Source organism: Eptatretus burgeri, chromosome 14 (assembly GCF_056783735.1).
Source record: "Eptatretus burgeri isolate ZD-2024b chromosome 14, Ebu_testis_v1, whole genome shotgun sequence".
Taxonomy (NCBI): domain Eukaryota; kingdom Metazoa; phylum Chordata; class Myxini; order Myxiniformes; family Myxinidae; genus Eptatretus; species Eptatretus burgeri.
This window is the reverse complement of record NC_140974.1, coordinates 66943966-66963287: the sequence shown is the minus strand read 5'-3', so window position 1 is coordinate 66963287 and position 19322 is coordinate 66943966. Positions and strand designations below refer to the sequence as shown.

The window sequence follows — 19322 nt, the reverse complement described above, 5'->3', positions numbered from 1 at the left end:
GGTAAAACTACCTAAATCCAGGATCACTGCTCACCTCCACTCATTTCCCCACCTGTGGAACCAACTTCCACACCCTCTTCCCTCCAAATCTCAAAGGCAGCCGTTCACCACCATCTCAGATAATTCCCCATCCAAAACCACGATTATATTCTTCTTTTTTTTGCCTTATATTAGCAAACGCTGCAATGGTTTCCAGAAGCATGATTGTGGATAGCAATAATCGATGTGTCGTCATGCGTTTTACTCATTTTCATTATTATTATCTCAAAAGATGTTAAAAAAAATTTTCTCCAGCTGAACAAAACTATTTTTACCATGCAATAATGTGCCCTTGCCTTTGGGTCTTAAAGTGCAATTAAACCCAGAATTTTGAAGAAAATCCATGAGTAGAAAAATAGCTCTTCTTTCATTTTTTCCCTGAAATTTTGCTTTAAATATTGTTACGAATTTGGGAATTCGATCGCACACAACATTCAGGTTCCTTTTGTCAGTTATGTCGATAAGTGCTTGTTCCCTAGATAGTTCACCTTCCATTGTTTAATGGGCAGAAATCGATTAAGTGTGCTGCAAGATTCAATTTAATAGTTAGGGAGCGATCATAACACAATGGAGACGCCCCTCCCCCTCTTCTGCGAAGAGGAGGAAGAGCCCTCCCGTCCCGTGATTCCGTAAACAACTCCCGCCCACCCGTGGTTGAGCGGGCGATGGAGCACGAGGGCATGAGTCATGAGTCACGCCGGGAGCGGGGGAAGGGCGGAAGAAGATAAGGAAGAGATCCTCGAGTTGGTTCGTGTTCGGGCTGGTTGTTCAGTACAGCTTCGGCTTCTGCTTGGCTCGGGTTAGGGTTGAGGCTTTGAGTAAGCTTCTTGCTCTGCTTGGCTCGGTAGGCTTCTTGAAGAGCTGCTTTGTTTGGAAGAGAGTTGAGCCGGTTGCTCGGCTCGAGCTGCTGGTGGTGGTTTCTCTGGCTTGGTTCGTTGAAGAGAGTCGGCTGTTTTTGTTCATCGAAGAGAGTTGAGCTGGTTGCTCGGCTAGCTCTTCTTGGTTCGTGGAGCTCTTTGTTCTCAGTTTGGTTCCCGGCTTGGTGCGACTCATCGGCCTCATCTTGGAGGTGGTCCCTCGGGGAAGCAACGCATCGACGGGAAGGATCGGCGCTTCGTCTCACCAGCACGTGTTGAGAAGCGCGGGAGGATTTGCTGGAGCTCGGGAAGAATCGCGGCTCACGGCGATTGGGTCCAGCTCGCTCTCGCTGGAACCCGGGTCCAAACAACTTGAAGACCACACGAGGTGGAGAGGTTCGAGATAGGTCCTGGGTTTCAGCTCACCTGTCCTCCGAGCTGGAGCCCGTTATTAAAGGCCTCAGCCACTATTTATTTGGTGTGTGTGTGTGTGTGTGTGTGTGTGTGTGTGTGTGTGTGTGTGTGTGTGTGTGTGTGTGTGTGTGTACGTGTGTCCGTGGGCCCGTGTCAACTAAGTAGTAAAAACTGTTAAGTGTGTACATAATAGATAGACGATGGTAGCTCTTTGTCTTGCCCCTACTCCCATTGATTGCATACATGACTGCATATGTGTTGTGTGTGCAAATAAATGTGCTTGTTTAAATGTCACCCGTTCGTTGCGTCCTTTCCCTTGATTGAACTGCCACATTGCACTCGGAAGATAGTTGGTTGTTAAATAACCGATAATAGAATCGGGTCCAACGGGGCCTCGCGATAATAATCCGCTCGGTTATCCCAAAACGAAGCGAGCTGCTTAAGCGCCTCGTTTCAAGCGGGCCCCGTTGAGGTACAATCTCTCGGTAATCTACCCGCGCGATTAATAAGGTAAATCTAAGATTCGGCGATCAGACCCTGTAACGCGCGAGTAAAATACTGACAAGGTTGTGGTGTGCTTAAAACACACCCGTGGCTGGTTTTCGGCGTTGGTCCGGAAAGCCGCGACTAGATTGTCCGTTCGGTGGGCGAAGCGGCCGCTATTGTTTAAACGCGGTCGTTCGCACGCCGGCGGGCGAGAATCTACAACAATATCAATGGATTTTAAGAACTACTGAACAATAAAGATCAGGAATACATGTCCCGGAATACTGTTCACCGCCATTGGGCTATCGGGAGAGCAAGACGTCACGGCGTCAGTACAAAAAGCATGATGCGGCGATGCCAGAGTGTCAGGCAGACGGCTGTGTGCAGTAAAAGATTTTTCCAGATCTCAAATATGGATAATATCCATTAATCTGGATTGTCCAGACAAAAAAAAAAGAAAAAGGTGATGTTCAATTATTGCTTTTCTTTGGCGATGACCTGCACATTCATGGCAGCTAAGCTTCACATCCACTGCAAAACAAACGTTTACAACTACTTTTATTAAAAAAAAATTTTTTACAGCTTTTGTTCATGCACTGACCACCACACACCAGACAATTAAAAGTAACAGATGAGTATTTACAAGCCCGAGCTTTCCCGATGACTCGAGCATCAGCATTAACAACGGAACAAATACCTGTTCTGCAAAGTATCAGGTGCCAACTCGCCCGACCCCTTCCACGTCAATTCATTAAAAGAGAAACTAAAATGCCTGGGTTCAGCAAATTCTCGACCCCAGGAACTGGAGGAACACAACAACAGTCGTTTCCGTTCCATTTATCGAGCAATAAATCCCAATCCTGACGGCATCTATTCACAATGTCCGCCTTTACATCAGTCTAAGCCTTCCCTGCCCACATGTCACTGTCACTATCAGATTGTTCTTCCAAAGTAGACGCGGTTAGAACATTTAGCTATACTTCATTGGATTGCGGTTTGAGATACGGTTCTACTCCAGCAGAAAAATCCATTGTTATGGTGAGGCGCGTTCCAATGTGGTGGCTCAGTAACTGTCAACTGGCACTGTGAGTCTGACGTCACTTCCACAAGCACTTCCTCCGGTGTACGCATTTACGCAGTATCTCTCAGAAATTGAACTTTTTGTTGAAATTTCTGTTCTACTCATTCCTGAGAATACATTCAAGTATCCGATTAAGCCAGTATTTATTGGTGGCTTTAATTGCGCTTTAAGGTCGAGTTCAAATCCCAACCATGCCAAAATAACACCAGGTGGGTCGACTCATCCTGTCGAGATCGGCAAAATGAGTACCAGCTTGCTGGGGGTAAAGCTGGTCGAATATCCTGTGTCAGAGCGGTGACCCATCCATGATTGTAACCCCTGGCCAATGAAACTGCCTCGGACACTTTGTGCATCAAAATGATGCGAGGATGAACAAAAAATAAATAAATAAAAACAGCAACAACAGCGACAACAACAATGCTGCACTACCTCCTCAAAACTCTGTAAGTAATCATTAGGCAAAAAATATCCGGCCTCACAGCCAGCATCGATCGCTCACCTTCGTCCCGAGGATGACATGTTTGTCTCCGGGAACAAAACAGCTGCACAGTACGTAACCACACGATAATGTCCGCACACAGCTTTGGCTAGACCTGAAAATGTCGCATTTCCACTGGTCAAGGAATGCCAGTAAACAAGAAACAACTGATTTCCAGACAGAGAATAAAAGGCACACAATTTTCATCGAGCATAATGACCAATTAATAAATCATGGGACATGTACGATATTTAAAACGCATTGTAGCAGACTTGGTGTACAGTCAGGTCATATCGTGTGGGGCCTCTGAATCCAAATCTAACATCTGCTTCCAGTTATTGATGGGTTAGTTGGATTCTCCATCATTTATCACAATGCATCCACGAGTATGCCTGGTATTGGCTTAATGGTTATGGTGGCAGGCTTGGGATCATTGGGTCCCGAGTTCAAATCCCGCTCATCCCTTGAATTAAGACCAGGTGGGGTTGACTCAGCCTGTCATCCTTCTGAGGTCGGCAAAATGAGTACCAGCTTGCCGGGAGGATCGAGCCATTTGAGTATCCTGCGTCGGAGTGGCGACCTGTCCAGGATTGTGCCCAATAGCCAAGGAGAGTGCTTTGGCAGCACCGACGCTCTGCACAGAGTATGGTCCCAATGAATGGATGGATGGATCCACTAGTTTTCAGATTTTGTGGTCTGTGGTCAAGCTGGTGACAGGCTCATTTTCAGTGCATCAAGGAGCCGAGAGAAACCCACAGGTTTATAGTGGCAGTCAGCCCCCACAACAAGACTTTGCTCCATGAGCATCCTGAAAAGGTCATCAAACTTCTGGACTCGGTGGTCATGGGTGAGGTTTCTGTCGTCATAGTCATCACATCAAGAGGACTTTATCAACTTGTATCTCATAATCTTGTGACGTTTGATTCTTCTGGGCCACAATAATGCAAATTTAATTTAAACGCACTTCTTTCAAGCGTCCCGAAGCAAATAGACCTCAGCCGCTCATTGCAGTGTAAACGAGCCCAAACTGGCTTTCCAACACAACCCACAGGCTACACTATCAAACCTGAACAATGTGTACTTCAACTCATTGTTACACAAAACCTGTTTTCACATTCTGAGGCCCCAGTGTATCCATCTGTTTTGCCACATCACGTGCCACCATGCATTTATCACCGATCAGAAACTTCTGTGCAGACGTTCTTCCCCGGAATGCCATGGAAAGCTGGGGTCAATAAACCCACTTGTGCATGTCTGTCATGCCAGTGACCCCCGAATAGATTTGTCGACACAATACAAATCTGATGTGATAAAAAGTCAATTATTGGCCAAAAATGCTTCAGAAAATTATCTTCCTCCTTGAGATGGCTGTTGGTGGTCTACCAAATCTCCAAATTGATGGTTCGACATAGTATTGCCTACGGTCTTCAACTTCATAACACTTCCCCACCTGAAGTGGGGACGTCTAGAACAGCTCAACTCATCTTGATACTGCTTGGCGTTTCTCAAAACTGAAAAAGAGATGTCATGCAAATTTTGACAGGATAATGCATGTACAAACCTATTCCAGAGTCTTGCACTCTTGGCTGATGCAGACAGCAGTGCTGTACTGTCAGAGCTGAAACATACACTGCGAACATCAGACGCATGGGATGCACCCAGGTTGCGGATAGCAATATCCACAGATGCAGCAGATTCCCAATTGTTTGGTGCTGTTGCAGCAGGCAGAGTCACAATTTCAAGCTGGCCAGTGACGAGGATGAGAAAGACACGGAGATCTCCAGACGTAGCATCGAAGTGCAAATCAAAAGAGCTGCGAGGACAGAATAGAGAATGGACACAATGGAAACTTTTCATAAATTACACATGAATCTTCGCCGAAGCACAATTCTCCAAACCGTAGGTGAGCAACAAATGGCAGGTATCGTTTACCAAAGGAATGGATCTATTTGAGCAACAAAGGGAGAGGTTGATGTGCTGGAGAAAGACGTTAAACTAGAGCGAAGTCGATGCACGCCATCCACCAAGAGCAAAGTTGAAAGATGGCAAAAGGTTCGACCAAGATTAACCCGATAACAAATTTTGAGCTAAAAAAAAAAAAAAAAAGATTTTCAATTTTAACCCATGTGACCCTAATTCTCCATCCCTGAGGCATGAGCCGGAGGTCAAATCCAAAAAAAAAATGGTTATATATATATATATATATATATATATATATATATATATATATATATATATATATATATATATATATATATATATATATATATATATATTCGATGCGTCGCCCAATGTTGATTGCACATACAAAATTTCATGTTAAAAAGTACCCAGAATGGCATTTTTTGGTATTTGACCTTTTGACCCTGCCCCAGGTGGGGCTAAAATGATACACTGCTCTCGCACCTTCTTGCCATGTGGTGATTATAACTACCAAGTTTGGGAAATTTTTGAACAACCGTTTAGGAGATAGCATGACAGACGGACAGAGCCGATTACAATGGTGTGAGGATAACCCTTATTTATTTATTTTATCTTTTAAAAAGCATGGGGAAAACAATCCTTACGGACCAGTGTGTGTGTGTGTGTGTGTGTGTGTGTGTGTGTGTGTGTGTGTGTGTGTGTGTGTGTGTGTGTGTGTGTGTGTGTGTGTGTCTGATTACATCCAAACTCGCTACATCGGGTCAGCATGACCCAAATTAATGTATGGGGGTGTTTTATCATTGCTGGTGGTCTGGGGGGGGGGGGGAGGGTAGACCAAATGATCTGTAAATGTGTATCGTGTCGCACCACCTCCAGGTGGGGGAGGGTATTACAACTATTCCACCATTTAGTCCTGTATTCCTGTCCGCACGTTTTTCAGTGCAGTGAGGTGTTTTGAATTATAAGCGGTAGGTATGTTTTTGCTTCATGCACGTAACCCGGGTTATTTATTCTTGCGTATTCAGAGCTGTCCGTTGCCTGTACACCATCCAAATATAGGTGTGTGTCAGAACGTGTTGCATGCTTGGAACAAGATCGCCTATTGAGCGGGTACTCTGCTAGTGGATCGTAAAACAGCAGCGTTCTATTATTCTAAGTTGTATCAATACTGAATCCAGTGTTTTAAAAAACAGATACAAACATATCAGAATTATACAATGAACCGTTTCAAGAAGTAATCTTTTTGACGAGGCCACATTTTGCAGAAAAGACGACGATATGGGGGGGGGGGCATTGTTTTTTTTTTTTAATGGCACCTGACTGAAATTGCACACAAAATTAAATGTTCATGTTATAAACACAAAACCTGATATAATGTGTGCGCAAAAACAAAATTACATGGGGATGGACAAGAGCCATATGAAGGACAACATCAACAAGTACCGGATCTTTCCAGATGCTTTGACCGTCTTGAGTCGGACAATTTCATCTTCCACAGAACATTTAACATCCTCGCACTCCGTGTCAGACTGCCTGCAGACAATAGACAATGCTCTTACCTTGTATTGGTGGGACATTAAATGGAGGCAAAAATTATTTCCATAAACCCCAAAAGGCATCACATACTTTGCCAATTTCTTGGCTTTCTTCTTCCTTCTCTCAAGATTTTTCTTTGCTTGCATCGCTGTTTCCACGCGGAACACCTCCACTTGAGCATCTGTTCCCTGTAAAAATGAGATTTTTTTTTTTTTCAATCAGACTTCACTGATCAAATCCAGGCCTGTCAGTGAGGAATGGGATGGGGGTGGGGAGAGTGGAAAACAAGTTCCACAATTCTAGATGTACGTGCACATACGCGCGCACGCACGCACACAACACCTCTCAAAGCTGTTATGGCTGCATGGCATCAATCAGGAGGTGAAAGTACAAACATAAATATAATTTTGTATTCACAAAGCTTATGTTGAGGCAAACTAAATACCAAATCCACAGATAAAATTTTTGCAGATCTGCTGTTGCAAGAAAACAAGGGCACCAATCAGTCCTTAAAACGGCCCTTTTTAAGTAAATTCCATAACCCTTAATATGAGATTCGATGACATTATGGTAAGAATGTTTACTCTGAGCCTGGTAAGTCGGTAGTTTGATTCTGACCCTAGCCTAGTCGTACCGAGTACAGACGAACTGGAACGGCACTCGGCAGAGCGCATATCTCTGCCAAGAGGAACAGTTCATGTTTTGTATCACAACTGATTTAATCCGCTTGTTCTTGTTACCGACCCAACTCGTCCACCAAGTTGTGTCCGAATCTGTCCACAACTTGTTGAGATATTGTATTATATATCGTTTTTCGGCCCCATCTCTCAATGATGAAAAATCAATCACTCAAAAATTATAGTTTCTGGATCCAGATCCACATCTTCACCAAAACCTGAGCAATTCGGCCTCGTCACACACCCAACCTGTCTACCATGTTTGTCCGAATCCGTCCACAACTTTTTGATACATCCTGCTCACAATCAGACGGATGGAAACGGAAAGAAACAGACAAAAAATGCTAACAGCAGCTCATTTTGTACAATTCACACGATGGACAAAAGATGGCCTAGAGATCAGCACACTTGCCTCAAAGCAGTCTCGCCTGGGTTTACATCTCGGCCCAGATATAAACTGTCGTCCCGGTGTTTCACAGGCAGGGCGATTCATCAATGTGTGCAGTCACTCAGACAGACGTGAAACTCAGCATCCCGACCTTAAAGATCCCACAGTGTCCTTCGCAAAGAGTAAGTGAGCTATCACCAGCACCCTGAACCAATAACAAATTTCTGCCATAACCTTAGCCGAACGAGAGGCCTGGCCAACCGGTTCGTGAAAGACTTGGGTCAAACTTACCCCAACCACCCCAACAAGAACATGGGAATAATTGTGGTGGTGGAGGAGGAGGTCGAGGATGAGAAGAAGAACAACAAGCAGACACTTCTCCCTCCCTTCCCCCAACCCCCCATATAAACTATGATGTGCTCCATATTCCAGCTGTTCTCCACGATGGTGCCGACGCTAATAGTTCAAGCCTCTCCATATAAAAATAAAATGCCAGAAAAAAAACTCGATTGTCGCCCACCGTTTAACATTTCGGCCCAGCAGATTAAGTCGGCGAAAGAACATTGAAGACCAGAAAATACAATTTGCAAGACCGTAACTTTGTAAAACTTCCGATGGCTCATACAAGATGAGCTGCTAAAGCTTTGAAATGGAGAGATCATCCATCCATCCATTGGGACCAGACTCTGTGCAAAGCGTTGGTGCTGCCTAAGCAGTCTCGCTGGCTGTTGGGAACAATCCTGGACGGGTCACCACTCCGACGCAGGATACCAGCATGCTGGCACTCATTTTGCCGACCTCAGAAGGATGACAGGCAGAGTCAATCCCACCTGGTATTAATTCAACAGCCAAGCGGGATTTGAACTCAGGACCCTGGGATCCCAAACCCACCACTCCAGCAATTAAGCCAACACCAGGCATGGAGAGATCAGATCCAACAATCTGCAAAATGGCAGCATGGGACCACGCATTTACCGCATTAAACGTACACCGAGTCGAGGAGGAGGAATTCATGGAAACATACAACTTATAAAAGTAGGAGAAAGAAGAGCTGATCAGAAGAAGCCTTTGTGAGCCATTTGGAATTCCAACACAACCTCAATCATTAATGAAGTCCAATATCGTTGTCGAACACAGTTGGTGCACATGTGATCAGTGATGTTAATGTAAAAATTCAAAAATATATAGACTCTGAAGTTGTTAGCATTCTTACTGCAAATATACGAGTCGAGGGGAGAAGAAAATACTTAAAACTTCATTTAACCTTTGTCCTGTGTGACCGATCAGTCGTTAACTCAAGGAAATGTAATAAATGGTTGTCTTCAGGTATTATTGACATTCCCCTTTTTTGAGTTTCCATGACAATGTGCACACCCAAAATACAACTGGGCCAACGGAAATGAGGATTACTCACATTTACAGCAAAGAAGCGTTGCGTTGCGTCTGCCGCCAGGGTAACAACACGACCACGCCCCACACGAGTAAGCTGACCAATCAGCTGATGGCTTATTATCCTCTGAATGTGAATAAGAAAAAAAAAAAACCTAAAAATCAAAAAACAATCTTTCTTTCTTTTTAAACACTTTCTTTATCACAACAGACTTTTTAGTGAAAGAACATTTTTTCAATCTGAATAACCTCTTCCACATTTTCCTCCACTTTTTCATCAGGTGTGACCGACTCTTTCTCGGGCTCCTTCAAAGCCCAAACCCTCAGCTCCGAATCCCCAGAACCGGTGATCAAGCGCAAAGGGGTCTCGGTAGCCGAACCACCACCGACGACGATACATCCCCAAACCTGTATGCACAGGAACAGATCGTATCACGTCAGTTTTTTGGCGTCATCGTTTTAAGTTCCACTTCTCTCTTTGGTGCAGACTCCAGCACTTAAATCAATTTCTTACAGCAATTTCAATCTCGATGTTCGCTTCTGGGTTACAAGTTACAAACTAACGCAGAACTCACAAACTATCAGGCTATAATGCAAGGCACAGTTTCCAAGCCTGCGGAGTAAGTGAGCAACAAGGTCAAAGTTGAGAGATCACGGCATCTTGCCTCAGATCGATGATCCAACATGGTGCTGAAACAGTGCTGAGTGTCAAGGTCCCAGAGCCTAACTGTGGAATCTTTAGACCTGAGAGAAAAAGGCACAAAGATGGATGAAACCATTAACACGAAGCAGGAACGCCAGTGAGACTTTCAAAAAAGAAAAGTGAGACTTTCTCACAACTGGAAACAACTCCCACATTCTCTTCAATCTCATTATTGCCTCCAGGTCTTCAAGACGGCTGTTCACCACCATCTCAAATCATCCCCCATACAAAAGCATAATAATCTCTTCGAGCCTCGTTAAACCCCTTTACCCCAAAAATTTCCAGTTTTTCCTTCTTGAGAGCTTCTTTCTGCATCCACCTTATCCATCCCCTGCCCCTCATTCCTTGTTTGTCCGTCTCCATCTATTTCTCCCTCGGCCCCGCTGTTGACATTTTCCCCTTCCCTCTCTGTCTGTCTGTCCCCCTATATTACATGCTTTAATTGTTGGGTTTTGTTTTTTTGTAGGGATTTTTGTGGACGACGACCAAATACATTTTCTCTGAATGGACGTAATAAAAACGTGCGGACCTGAAAACGAACAGCAAAATGGAGATGTTTTGTGCCATCACTATCCTGGAACAATTCCTCATCTCTCCATGTTGCACTTTTGCACATGTAAAGACAAGACCACTCACAACAAAATGAATTATTATACAGTAAACCCTTAAATATCACGGGTTTGAATATTGCGGGATTTAACCAATCGCGGGCAACCTGTTGTGTTCCGATTTCGTTATTGCGGGCCTTCATTTGGACCAATTGCGGTTTTGGAGCTGAGATGAGTCGTTGTTGCTGTCCGCGTGCATGATTATGTCGCATTACGAGCCTTTTGGTGTCTCTCACACACCATTAATAATGGCACCCACACGTAAAATGATGGACGAAATTAATTGTGCCAAATGGCAAAGACAGGTTATGACATTGCATAAATTTTTTTTTTAATAAATTGAGATGTTAGGTTGGCTGGAGGTGAAATTGCGGCATCTGTGGGTCGCTATTAAGGTATAAATGAATTGACTGTGCGGTATTATCCGTAAAATCCTTGCAAGGTATTTCCGCCAGCGCTCCGCGAATCAAAAAGTGCCATTCTAGTCCCATGATCCAAAAAGAGGACCAAACATAGGACAAAAAAAGAAAATAAGAGACTTTGAGTGGACCAGTGATATGGGAGAAATCATTGCATATTTACAAACATTTCCACGAGGGACCCGGAGCCGAAAACTCCATTTCAACCACAGCTACCCCAAAGTTCACCGCCAGCAAGGGCTGGTTTGCGAACTTCAAAATAAGATTCGGCCTCCATCATGTAAAATCAAGTGGGGACACAGCATCGGCACACCATGATGCTGCGGAGAACGAACCACCACAGCTCATGAAGCTAAATCGGGGCAAAGGGATTTATGCAGGAGCAGGTCTTTGACGCCGACGAGATGAGATTATTCTGGAAGAGGATGCCACCTCGGACCTTCCTGTCTGAGCAAGAAAGATCTCCATGGTGCAAAGTGGCTTCGGATCGTCTTACCTTTCTCTGATGCAACAATGCAGCAGATGACTTCATCGTAAACCCAATGCCGCTCTTCTGATCGCTGAATCCCCCCTCCCCGCTCCACACTCCAACACCATCATCATCATCATCATCACAAGCTAACTCTTGTGGTTTCCATTCAAGGCGGAGGAAAGTAAGAGTACGACAAGTACGTAATATTCTTGCCCTCACCCACCTCACTGTTTTGTGATAAATTTAAAACGTAAAAGTCACGCGTTTTAGTTTATTATATTTACACGTTTATTTCAGGGTTAACATGCTTTATATTTATTTTACACGTTTATTTCAATTGTGATGTGTTCATTTCTGGCTGCCGCCCACCTTCCTCTACATTTTCTCGAAGCACAGGAACCAAACTCCCCTTTTCCCACCGGCCCTTGGTTTTAACTATCGCAGCATTTCCCAGGAACGTAACCCCCGCGATATTTAAGGGTTTACTATATATGCTTCAAAACAATATGGTAAGTTTCTTTGATCCAGTACCAATTGTTCAGAAAACAAGACAAAGCTGAGAGAAGCTAACACTTTGCAGGCTTGGTAGTTGTGCTTCCTCTTGATAGAAACTGGATTTCTAGATGTACATGATCTCTGCACAACAGCCTCATTCAAAACTGAGGCACCATGAACTGGCATATCATCAGAAAAAGCTCAGGTCAGACATTTTGACTTTCCACAGAAATTATTTTGATGAAAGATCCATAATTTTGAGATAAACAAACCAATACAAGCCAAACGGTGGCTGTGTGGCACATTTGTGAAGATGCCATATGTAAATTTCAGTTGAACCATCACACTCCAGTCTCATGGAAATGAAAACTTGAGCGAAGTCGACGGCACGCCAACGCAAATCCCCACGCTTCCCACCAAAAGAAAAGTTGATAGATGGCAAAAAGTTTCACCAGGAATGACAAGATATGAAATTTTAAATTTTTTTTTTTTTTTTCCTTTTTCACTCCTGTAACCCCAAGTCCCCATTGGAAATGAACCCGAGGTCAAACCCAAAACAAAATCGTCACATGTTTCATGCATTCCTTAATGTTGATTGCACACACAAGGTTTCATCAAGAATGTTTAAAAGTGTGCCCATCATTGCATTTTTTGGTGTTTGACCTTTTGACCCTGCCCCCAAGGGTCAGGGCCAAATACGATACGGCTCTTGTACCTTCTTGCCATGTGATGATCGTAACTCGCAAGTTTGGTGAATTTCTGCCCCACTGTGTTTTTTTCAAAAGGCGTGGGGATAAATACTGTATTGAAAAACCATGTAATCTGGGTAAAAAGCCTGCAGAATGGTATCGGTAACCATTGCTGGAGGTGATTGAGGGAGTTAAGACAAATGCAGGATTTGTTCCCTTTAAGCACAACTTGACCTAACTCTGGATTTTGCTGTTCTTCTCGCGCAAGGCAGCTATCGTTATGTTGGGGCGTGACTATGCTGCTAATGCTGTGCCCCTATACCAGTACAATGGTACTCATTTTGCCGACCTCGGAAGGTTGACAGACTGAGTCAACCCCACCTGGTGTTAATTCAGCGGCCAACGGGGCTCTAACTTAGTCCCATAATATCCCAAGCCAACCACCCTAACCACTAAGCCAACTCCAGGCTTACCAAACTCTGGATAATCAAACATTAATCAGAAATGCTCATAAAACACAATGAAAAGTGACGCTAACCCAGACAGTAGGACATCAACGTTTGGCAAGAAAACCAGGGACGTGATAGCATCCAGATGTCCACTTAGGCGGAAAAGGCCACGCTCACTCGCCAAATCCCAGAGCACCACTTGACAATCCTAAGGGAGGTGGAACACAACATTAAATAAAAAATAGTTTACAAAACGTAAATCTCATAGTGTTAGTCAAAAGTGATAGTTTTGTTTCATCTGAGCCTCATACGCAAGATGACAGTTTCAAAGCATCTCACTCGGACAAAAATCAATAGTTTTGAACTCGTAGGTCTATAGTTTACGTGTTAGTAATACTTGTACTTGAGGCCTTCCAACACAACGTCCTACAAGGATGAACCTTTACCTTTCCTCCTGATGCGAGCCTCCCTCCGGTAAGGTCAAAGGAAAGGACATTCACCCCAGCCCTATGTCCTTGAAATGTGAGATGGGGTTCAAGCTGAGGCGACTTGGCTTCCTGCCGTGCAGTCCCCAAACTACCAGATCCAGAAATGTTGAACACCCGAATGGAACCATCATTGTAGCCAACGGCCAGAGGCAGGTGAGGATTATAGCACCGAGCCGAGCACAGGCAAGTGGCTGCACGTTCTCCACCGGTAAGCTCCCACACCTGGGAATACAATATGCATTATTCATATGTGATGGAGCATGTTATAAGCAGTCAGCTTTCTTCTTCAAATCAAAAGAGGCAAATTTGCGAACGTTACTTGGCATCAGTCATGGCACAGGCAAAAGAAAAATAAAATAAACCAATGTCACCCGCAGGGTGACCCGTATCTTGCCAAAAGGTGACCACGTGTGACTTCTTTAAGGTCACACTGAGGTGAACAGAGCTGCTATCCACCAGGAGCAACTCCTTGAGGAATATCTGCCTACGAGAGATTCCGATGAGAATCGTTCTAGAGTAACCATGAAAAATATGCGTTTTCCTCATAACGTCACCAAATGACGTCATAATGTCTCAAGCTTGACATATCTAGAAAGCACTCGTCGAGGTGTTCAATTTGAGGTACTACACGATATGGTCCCTAAAACTTGAAAATTTGACCTTGAGGTCAAATATGTTTGACCTCAGGCGCTAACCATGAAGGTCAAGGCCAATCGCCACCAAAAACTAATCAGCTGAGCGCCAGACCATATACTACATTCCCATAAAGTTTGGAGAAGATTCGATTAAAATTACTCAAAAAATAAGGGTTTCGTCGACCTCCATGATTTACTGCAAAGTGACCTTGACCTATATGTGTGCTGAAGGGTATTGTAATAATACTACGATATGTGTACCCACAAGAGTTTCAGATGAGAATTGTGCCCTACAGAGTGATATAAAAGGTGAAAAATCCAATGATTACAGACAAACAAACAAACAAACAAACAAACAAACAAACAAACAAACAAACAAACAAAAAAAAAAAAAAAAAAAAAACTTACCAAGTCACAGATCTTGCAAAAACTTCGTTTTGGCAAGATAAAAAACATGTGCTGGTAAATCATATTTTGAGTAAAATAATTTATGGGCTTTGAATAAAGTTCACAAACTGAGAGCAAAGAAAGTTTACAGCCGATTCAACATCCTCTTTCAAGAAAATCCAGTCCTACAATGAGCATTCATCGATATTGTGATGGTGACCATTCTTAAACCTGAACTACTGCGATGCTTTGAACAACAGTTCCCAAGAATGAGCACAATGACAAGAGCGAGACTTGCTTTGCATTAAATGTCCCTTAACAGTCCCAATGAATGGTCGTGTATTTGAGCGGTGCATCATGGCGCGTTCGGTGCCAAAAATAATAGGAATATTAAAAACAACCCGATGCACAATCATGAAACCAAAACATGCGTATGGCCTGTGTGTGTTTGTAATACATTGTGTTTACATACCTGGGATCATTCCAATTGCACGGGGTCATGGACTAACACTCAGGCCAAATGCTTGAGACCTGCCGATCTGTGTTGCTTCATGCAATGGTGGCGCATTATTTTATTGGTGTGGAGTCAGGATAAGCCGAACAGCCAGTGGGTGGAAAGCAGTGGGGTGGAGTCAGGGCAGCTGAACACTTACCTTCGTATAATATGTGATATTGTCCAAGTCTAAAAGGCCATAACTCTGTGAAAAATTGATGAAATGCCCTGAAACTCGAACTTGTTCTGTATCTTATCATAATAAAGCCATGTACCAAGTTTCAGTTGAATATGTTAAAGGGTATGAGAAAGAAAGAAAGAAAGAAAGAAAAACACAGGTGGGACGGACGGACAGACAGACGGAAAGCAAACCTATAGTCCCCTGAAGTGAACCCGGTCGTGGACTAATAAAAACTGGAGAGTTCATAGAACACTTTACCCCACGCAATCTGGAGAAAAAGGACATGGCAAGGGTTTCTTCAACTCTAGCTTTGTGTTTCCAAGCACTATCAATATTAGCTTTATTTGTGAACTTTAAATAACAGGAACGATGGCAACCATATGAAGCCTGTGGGTCAAACACAACAGTCCAGAGCCGACGATATGGGGTTTCATTACCATCGAGGTTTATCCATGCATTTGCATTATCACACACCGAGTACCAACTCTTCTTGAGGAAACCGACGATTTTGGAATGATATTTCAGATAAAGATGCACTTAACAAACAACTTTTTGGAGGAAGTTAGCTCAGGCATCGCATCGCTGTGCATTCCGTTTTGTCTGAATCTTGACGTCCCACCCCACCCTGAGAGCGCGAGCAGCAATCTTGATTGGCCAAGGCGGCGTACAATTTTGCCAAAGTACTACTAAACTGAAGGTTTATGGAAATACAAACAAGACAGACAATTTATGTTTTACAGTTCTCAAGATATACAATTCAACTGCATTAAAAAAAGGTTTAAAAAGCTGCAGGAAACAAACGAAAGCGTTTCGGAAGTTTACTGCCATTGATGCAGCATCTTTTACAACACCTTATTTGACATGTTACATGAGTACTTTGTGCTTGTTGTTTGTGTCCTTTATGACATTCTGAAAAACAGCAAGTTTCCCGTTGGGAATCATCTTAAATTTTGAAAGTTTTTAAGAAGTTCCCCAGACAGGCAGACACTAACGGAAGCAATTGCTTTACCTGGCTGTGTGTGGGTGTGTGCGGAACGAGACGCCATACAATAATTCCAAATTTGTGGCAAAGTACTGCGATACTGTAAGTTTTTGGAAGTGCAAACAAGTCCATTCGTGTTATCAACATGTTCAAAATAAGAAATTTAATTTTAAAATTTTCAAGTAGTTCCTCGATCATAGATCAACTCACAATGACTGGCTGACACACACACACACACACACACACACACACACACACACACACACACACACACACACACACACACACACACACACACACACACACACACACACACACACACACACACACACACACACACACACACACACACACACACACAACTACTTTACCCCGCTTTGCGCTACTCGTGCGGGGTAACTAGTAGGTAGTGTCCAACCTTCTGTCCTGTTCGCAAGTTCCAGACCAGAACCAGTTGGCAGGCTGGCATTGCTGCAAAGCGCATGGCAGGAACACCTGTACTCGGTGGCAAGAGGAGGATTCCACCAGGACCACCTGGTGGTGTGCCGACCATGGCAAACACCTCACCGGCTTCGTACCGCAGGTATTGCTTGGTGAGTCCCATCTCCCTGGGACGGAATCAAACGGGGAGGTGGGCGCAGGTAAGTTAAAAAATAAATAATGAGTAGAAGCAGAAAAGAAACACCGAGTAACAGGAAAAGTCATGTGAGAGATGCTGTGGTAAAGCACATGACAACGCGTGATCCGTTTGTGGACAGTCAGCATGGACTTACTCCCAGGTGATCATGCGTGTCTCAACTACTTTTGCTTCTTTGAGGAACGGACTCGATCGCTTGACCACGGAGATCCTGCGGACATCGTGTGCTTGGGAGGGAGACGGTCAAAAATTATGTCCCACACAGAAGGCTCCTCGAAAAAGTGGAAACCCATGGAATTGAAGGGAAGCTGCACAGATGGATCGAGGAATTCCTTTTCTGGCAGAATACAACGGGTGGCCATCAATGCGGTGAAATCCGAATGGAAATCAGTTGGAGTTGGAGTTGGAGTCCCCCAAGGGAGTGCAGTAGGGCCTTTGCTGTTGGTGCTGTTTACCAGTGATATACCACATGGATTCATAAACTCTGTGTATACTTTTTACTGACGACACTGAAATCATTGGTACAGTGAAAAAGCCAAAGTCAAAAAAAGGACTCCATGCAAACAAATGGCAAGTCCGTTTCAACTTGGACAAAAATACAGTACGACACGTCAGGAGATCAAACACAGTGACCGCTCGTCGGATGAGTGGAACAGTCTTACTGGAAGTACTCTTTTTTTTTTTTTTTTTTTCCCCCAGAGGAATCTTGGAATCCTGCTTTTTCTGATTCGTTATTCCATGAAGTTTCCAAGAATGTGTCGTTTTCCTAATCTCTCAAAAAATATATATATATATATATATATATATATATATATATATAAACGTACTCATATTTCTGGACATAGTGAACTGGACTATGATAAATCAGAAGCAAGTTGTTGAGTGAGTGTGACGGATTTGTTACAATCTCCCTCCTCGGGGGGTAAGTCAAGTCGATCGGGTAAAGGCCACAAACTTGTGACATTCATTGGTGGAATCAAAGGTTCCTGACTGACGGTCCTTGAAGCATGTACAAAATGGTATATGGCAACTATAACCAGATATTGTAGAGAACACCGGGATGACTACAGCATGATGATGATGATGATGATGATGATGATGATGATTACAGGATGACGATGACAACAGAGTACTGCACCAAATTTGACCACGTGACTTTTTATTATTTATGTACAATACGTTTAAATAAGGTGACACCTTGAAATATCGCTTTATACAGTTCAGCATCAACATAACTCACCGTCTCAAAGAACCTTTTACTTCACGAAGGATATTCTGTTCGTCTCGAGCGATCCACTACCACTACTACCACCACCACACGTGTCCGTCCGCAACCCACTGTAGTGCATTCGAACGTGACCACAAATCTGCTTTTGATAACATTCATTGTGTCTTCGGAATTTACCTACTTTTATCTCAGACACGTAGTTTAGGTGAATCGCATAATTGGCTTTTTAATTAATTGTTTATGAAAAAAAAAACGGTTGGTCGGAAAATGATTGTGCGACCAGCTGCACCGAATGAAAGTATGCCCATACACCGCCTCCACGTTTTTTTTTTTAAATCTCTGTCTCTCCAACTCGAACATGCAACAAGTTTTCGGGACTTCGCCATAACAATCAATATCTCATCTCCACCCGCCCCCCCCCCAACCCCCAATCAATGTCTCATTTCTCACCTGTGGAACGACTTTTTTTCTAAATATTGCACACACTTATTAATGGGCAGGATATCACACGTAAATTGGTACAGTACTGTACAGTATATTAGATCTGTGTGGAATCGATACACAATATCGCTCAATATTCGACTTGAAGGGGGATCTTATGATACATACATTTATTTATTTATTAAATACACAAATAATGGAAAATTTTCACCACGTCCTCACTCCCTAAATATGCTCCGACGTGCTGTTCCTCCAATCTGAACAACCACGTTCACCTCTCTCCTAACCCCACCCTCATTTTCTCTTTCAACACCCACTCCCACCCCACCCCCCTTTCCCTTTCACCTCCCTGCTCCCACCCCCCTTTTCCCTCTCACTCCCTCCTCCCACCCCCTTCCCTCTCACTCCCTCCTCCCACTCCCCTTCCCTCACTCCCTCCTCCCACCACCCCTTCCCTCTCACTCCCACCCCGTTTTCTCTCTCACTCCCTCCTCCCACTCCCATCCCCCTTTTCTCTTTCACCACCCCACTCCCCCCCCCTTCCCCTTCACCTCCCTCCTCCCACCCCACCCCACCCCCTTTTCCCTCCCACCCCCCTTTTCTCTTTCACCACCCCACTCCCACCCCCTTCCCTTTCACCTCCCTCCTCCTAACCCCCTTTCCCCTCTTACCTCCATCCTCCTAGCCCCCTTTTCCCTCTCACCTCCCACCCCCCTTTTCTCTTTCACCATCCCACTCCCACCCCAC

General features: G+C 44.0%; 1 protein-coding gene across 2 annotated transcripts in view; it reads right to left on the bottom strand.

Annotated features, from left to right (window-relative positions):
- The window catches only part of WDR3 (WD repeat domain 3), a 40906-nt gene extending 22460 nt beyond the window's left edge, over nucleotides 1–18446 (bottom strand). Inside the window, exons 1-12 of one of the 2 annotated variants that reach the window (XM_085855366.1) lie at nucleotides 18147–18269; nucleotides 17043–17243; nucleotides 16688–16877; nucleotides 13550–13813; nucleotides 13193–13311; nucleotides 9934–10012; nucleotides 9518–9676; nucleotides 9294–9395; nucleotides 6905–7002; nucleotides 6722–6811; nucleotides 4917–5168; nucleotides 3377–3470 (exon numbers count right to left, since the gene is read on the bottom strand). In XM_085855366.1, coding sequence (XP_085711492.1) covers nucleotides 3377–3470; nucleotides 4917–5168; nucleotides 6722–6811; nucleotides 6905–7002; nucleotides 9294–9395; nucleotides 9518–9676; nucleotides 9934–10012; nucleotides 13193–13311; nucleotides 13550–13813; nucleotides 16688–16877; nucleotides 17043–17056 — 1461 coding nt within the window. In that variant the 5' untranslated portion in view covers nucleotides 17057–17243; nucleotides 18147–18269. Of the gene's footprint in view, nucleotides 1–3376; nucleotides 3471–4916; nucleotides 5169–6721; nucleotides 6812–6904; nucleotides 7003–9293; nucleotides 9396–9517; nucleotides 9677–9933; nucleotides 10013–13192; nucleotides 13312–13549; nucleotides 13814–16687; nucleotides 16878–17042; nucleotides 17244–18146 lie in introns of both variants that reach the window. The other variant, XM_085855367.1, reaches the window with a different exon arrangement.
- Nucleotides 18447–19322: the final 876 nt, after the last annotated feature.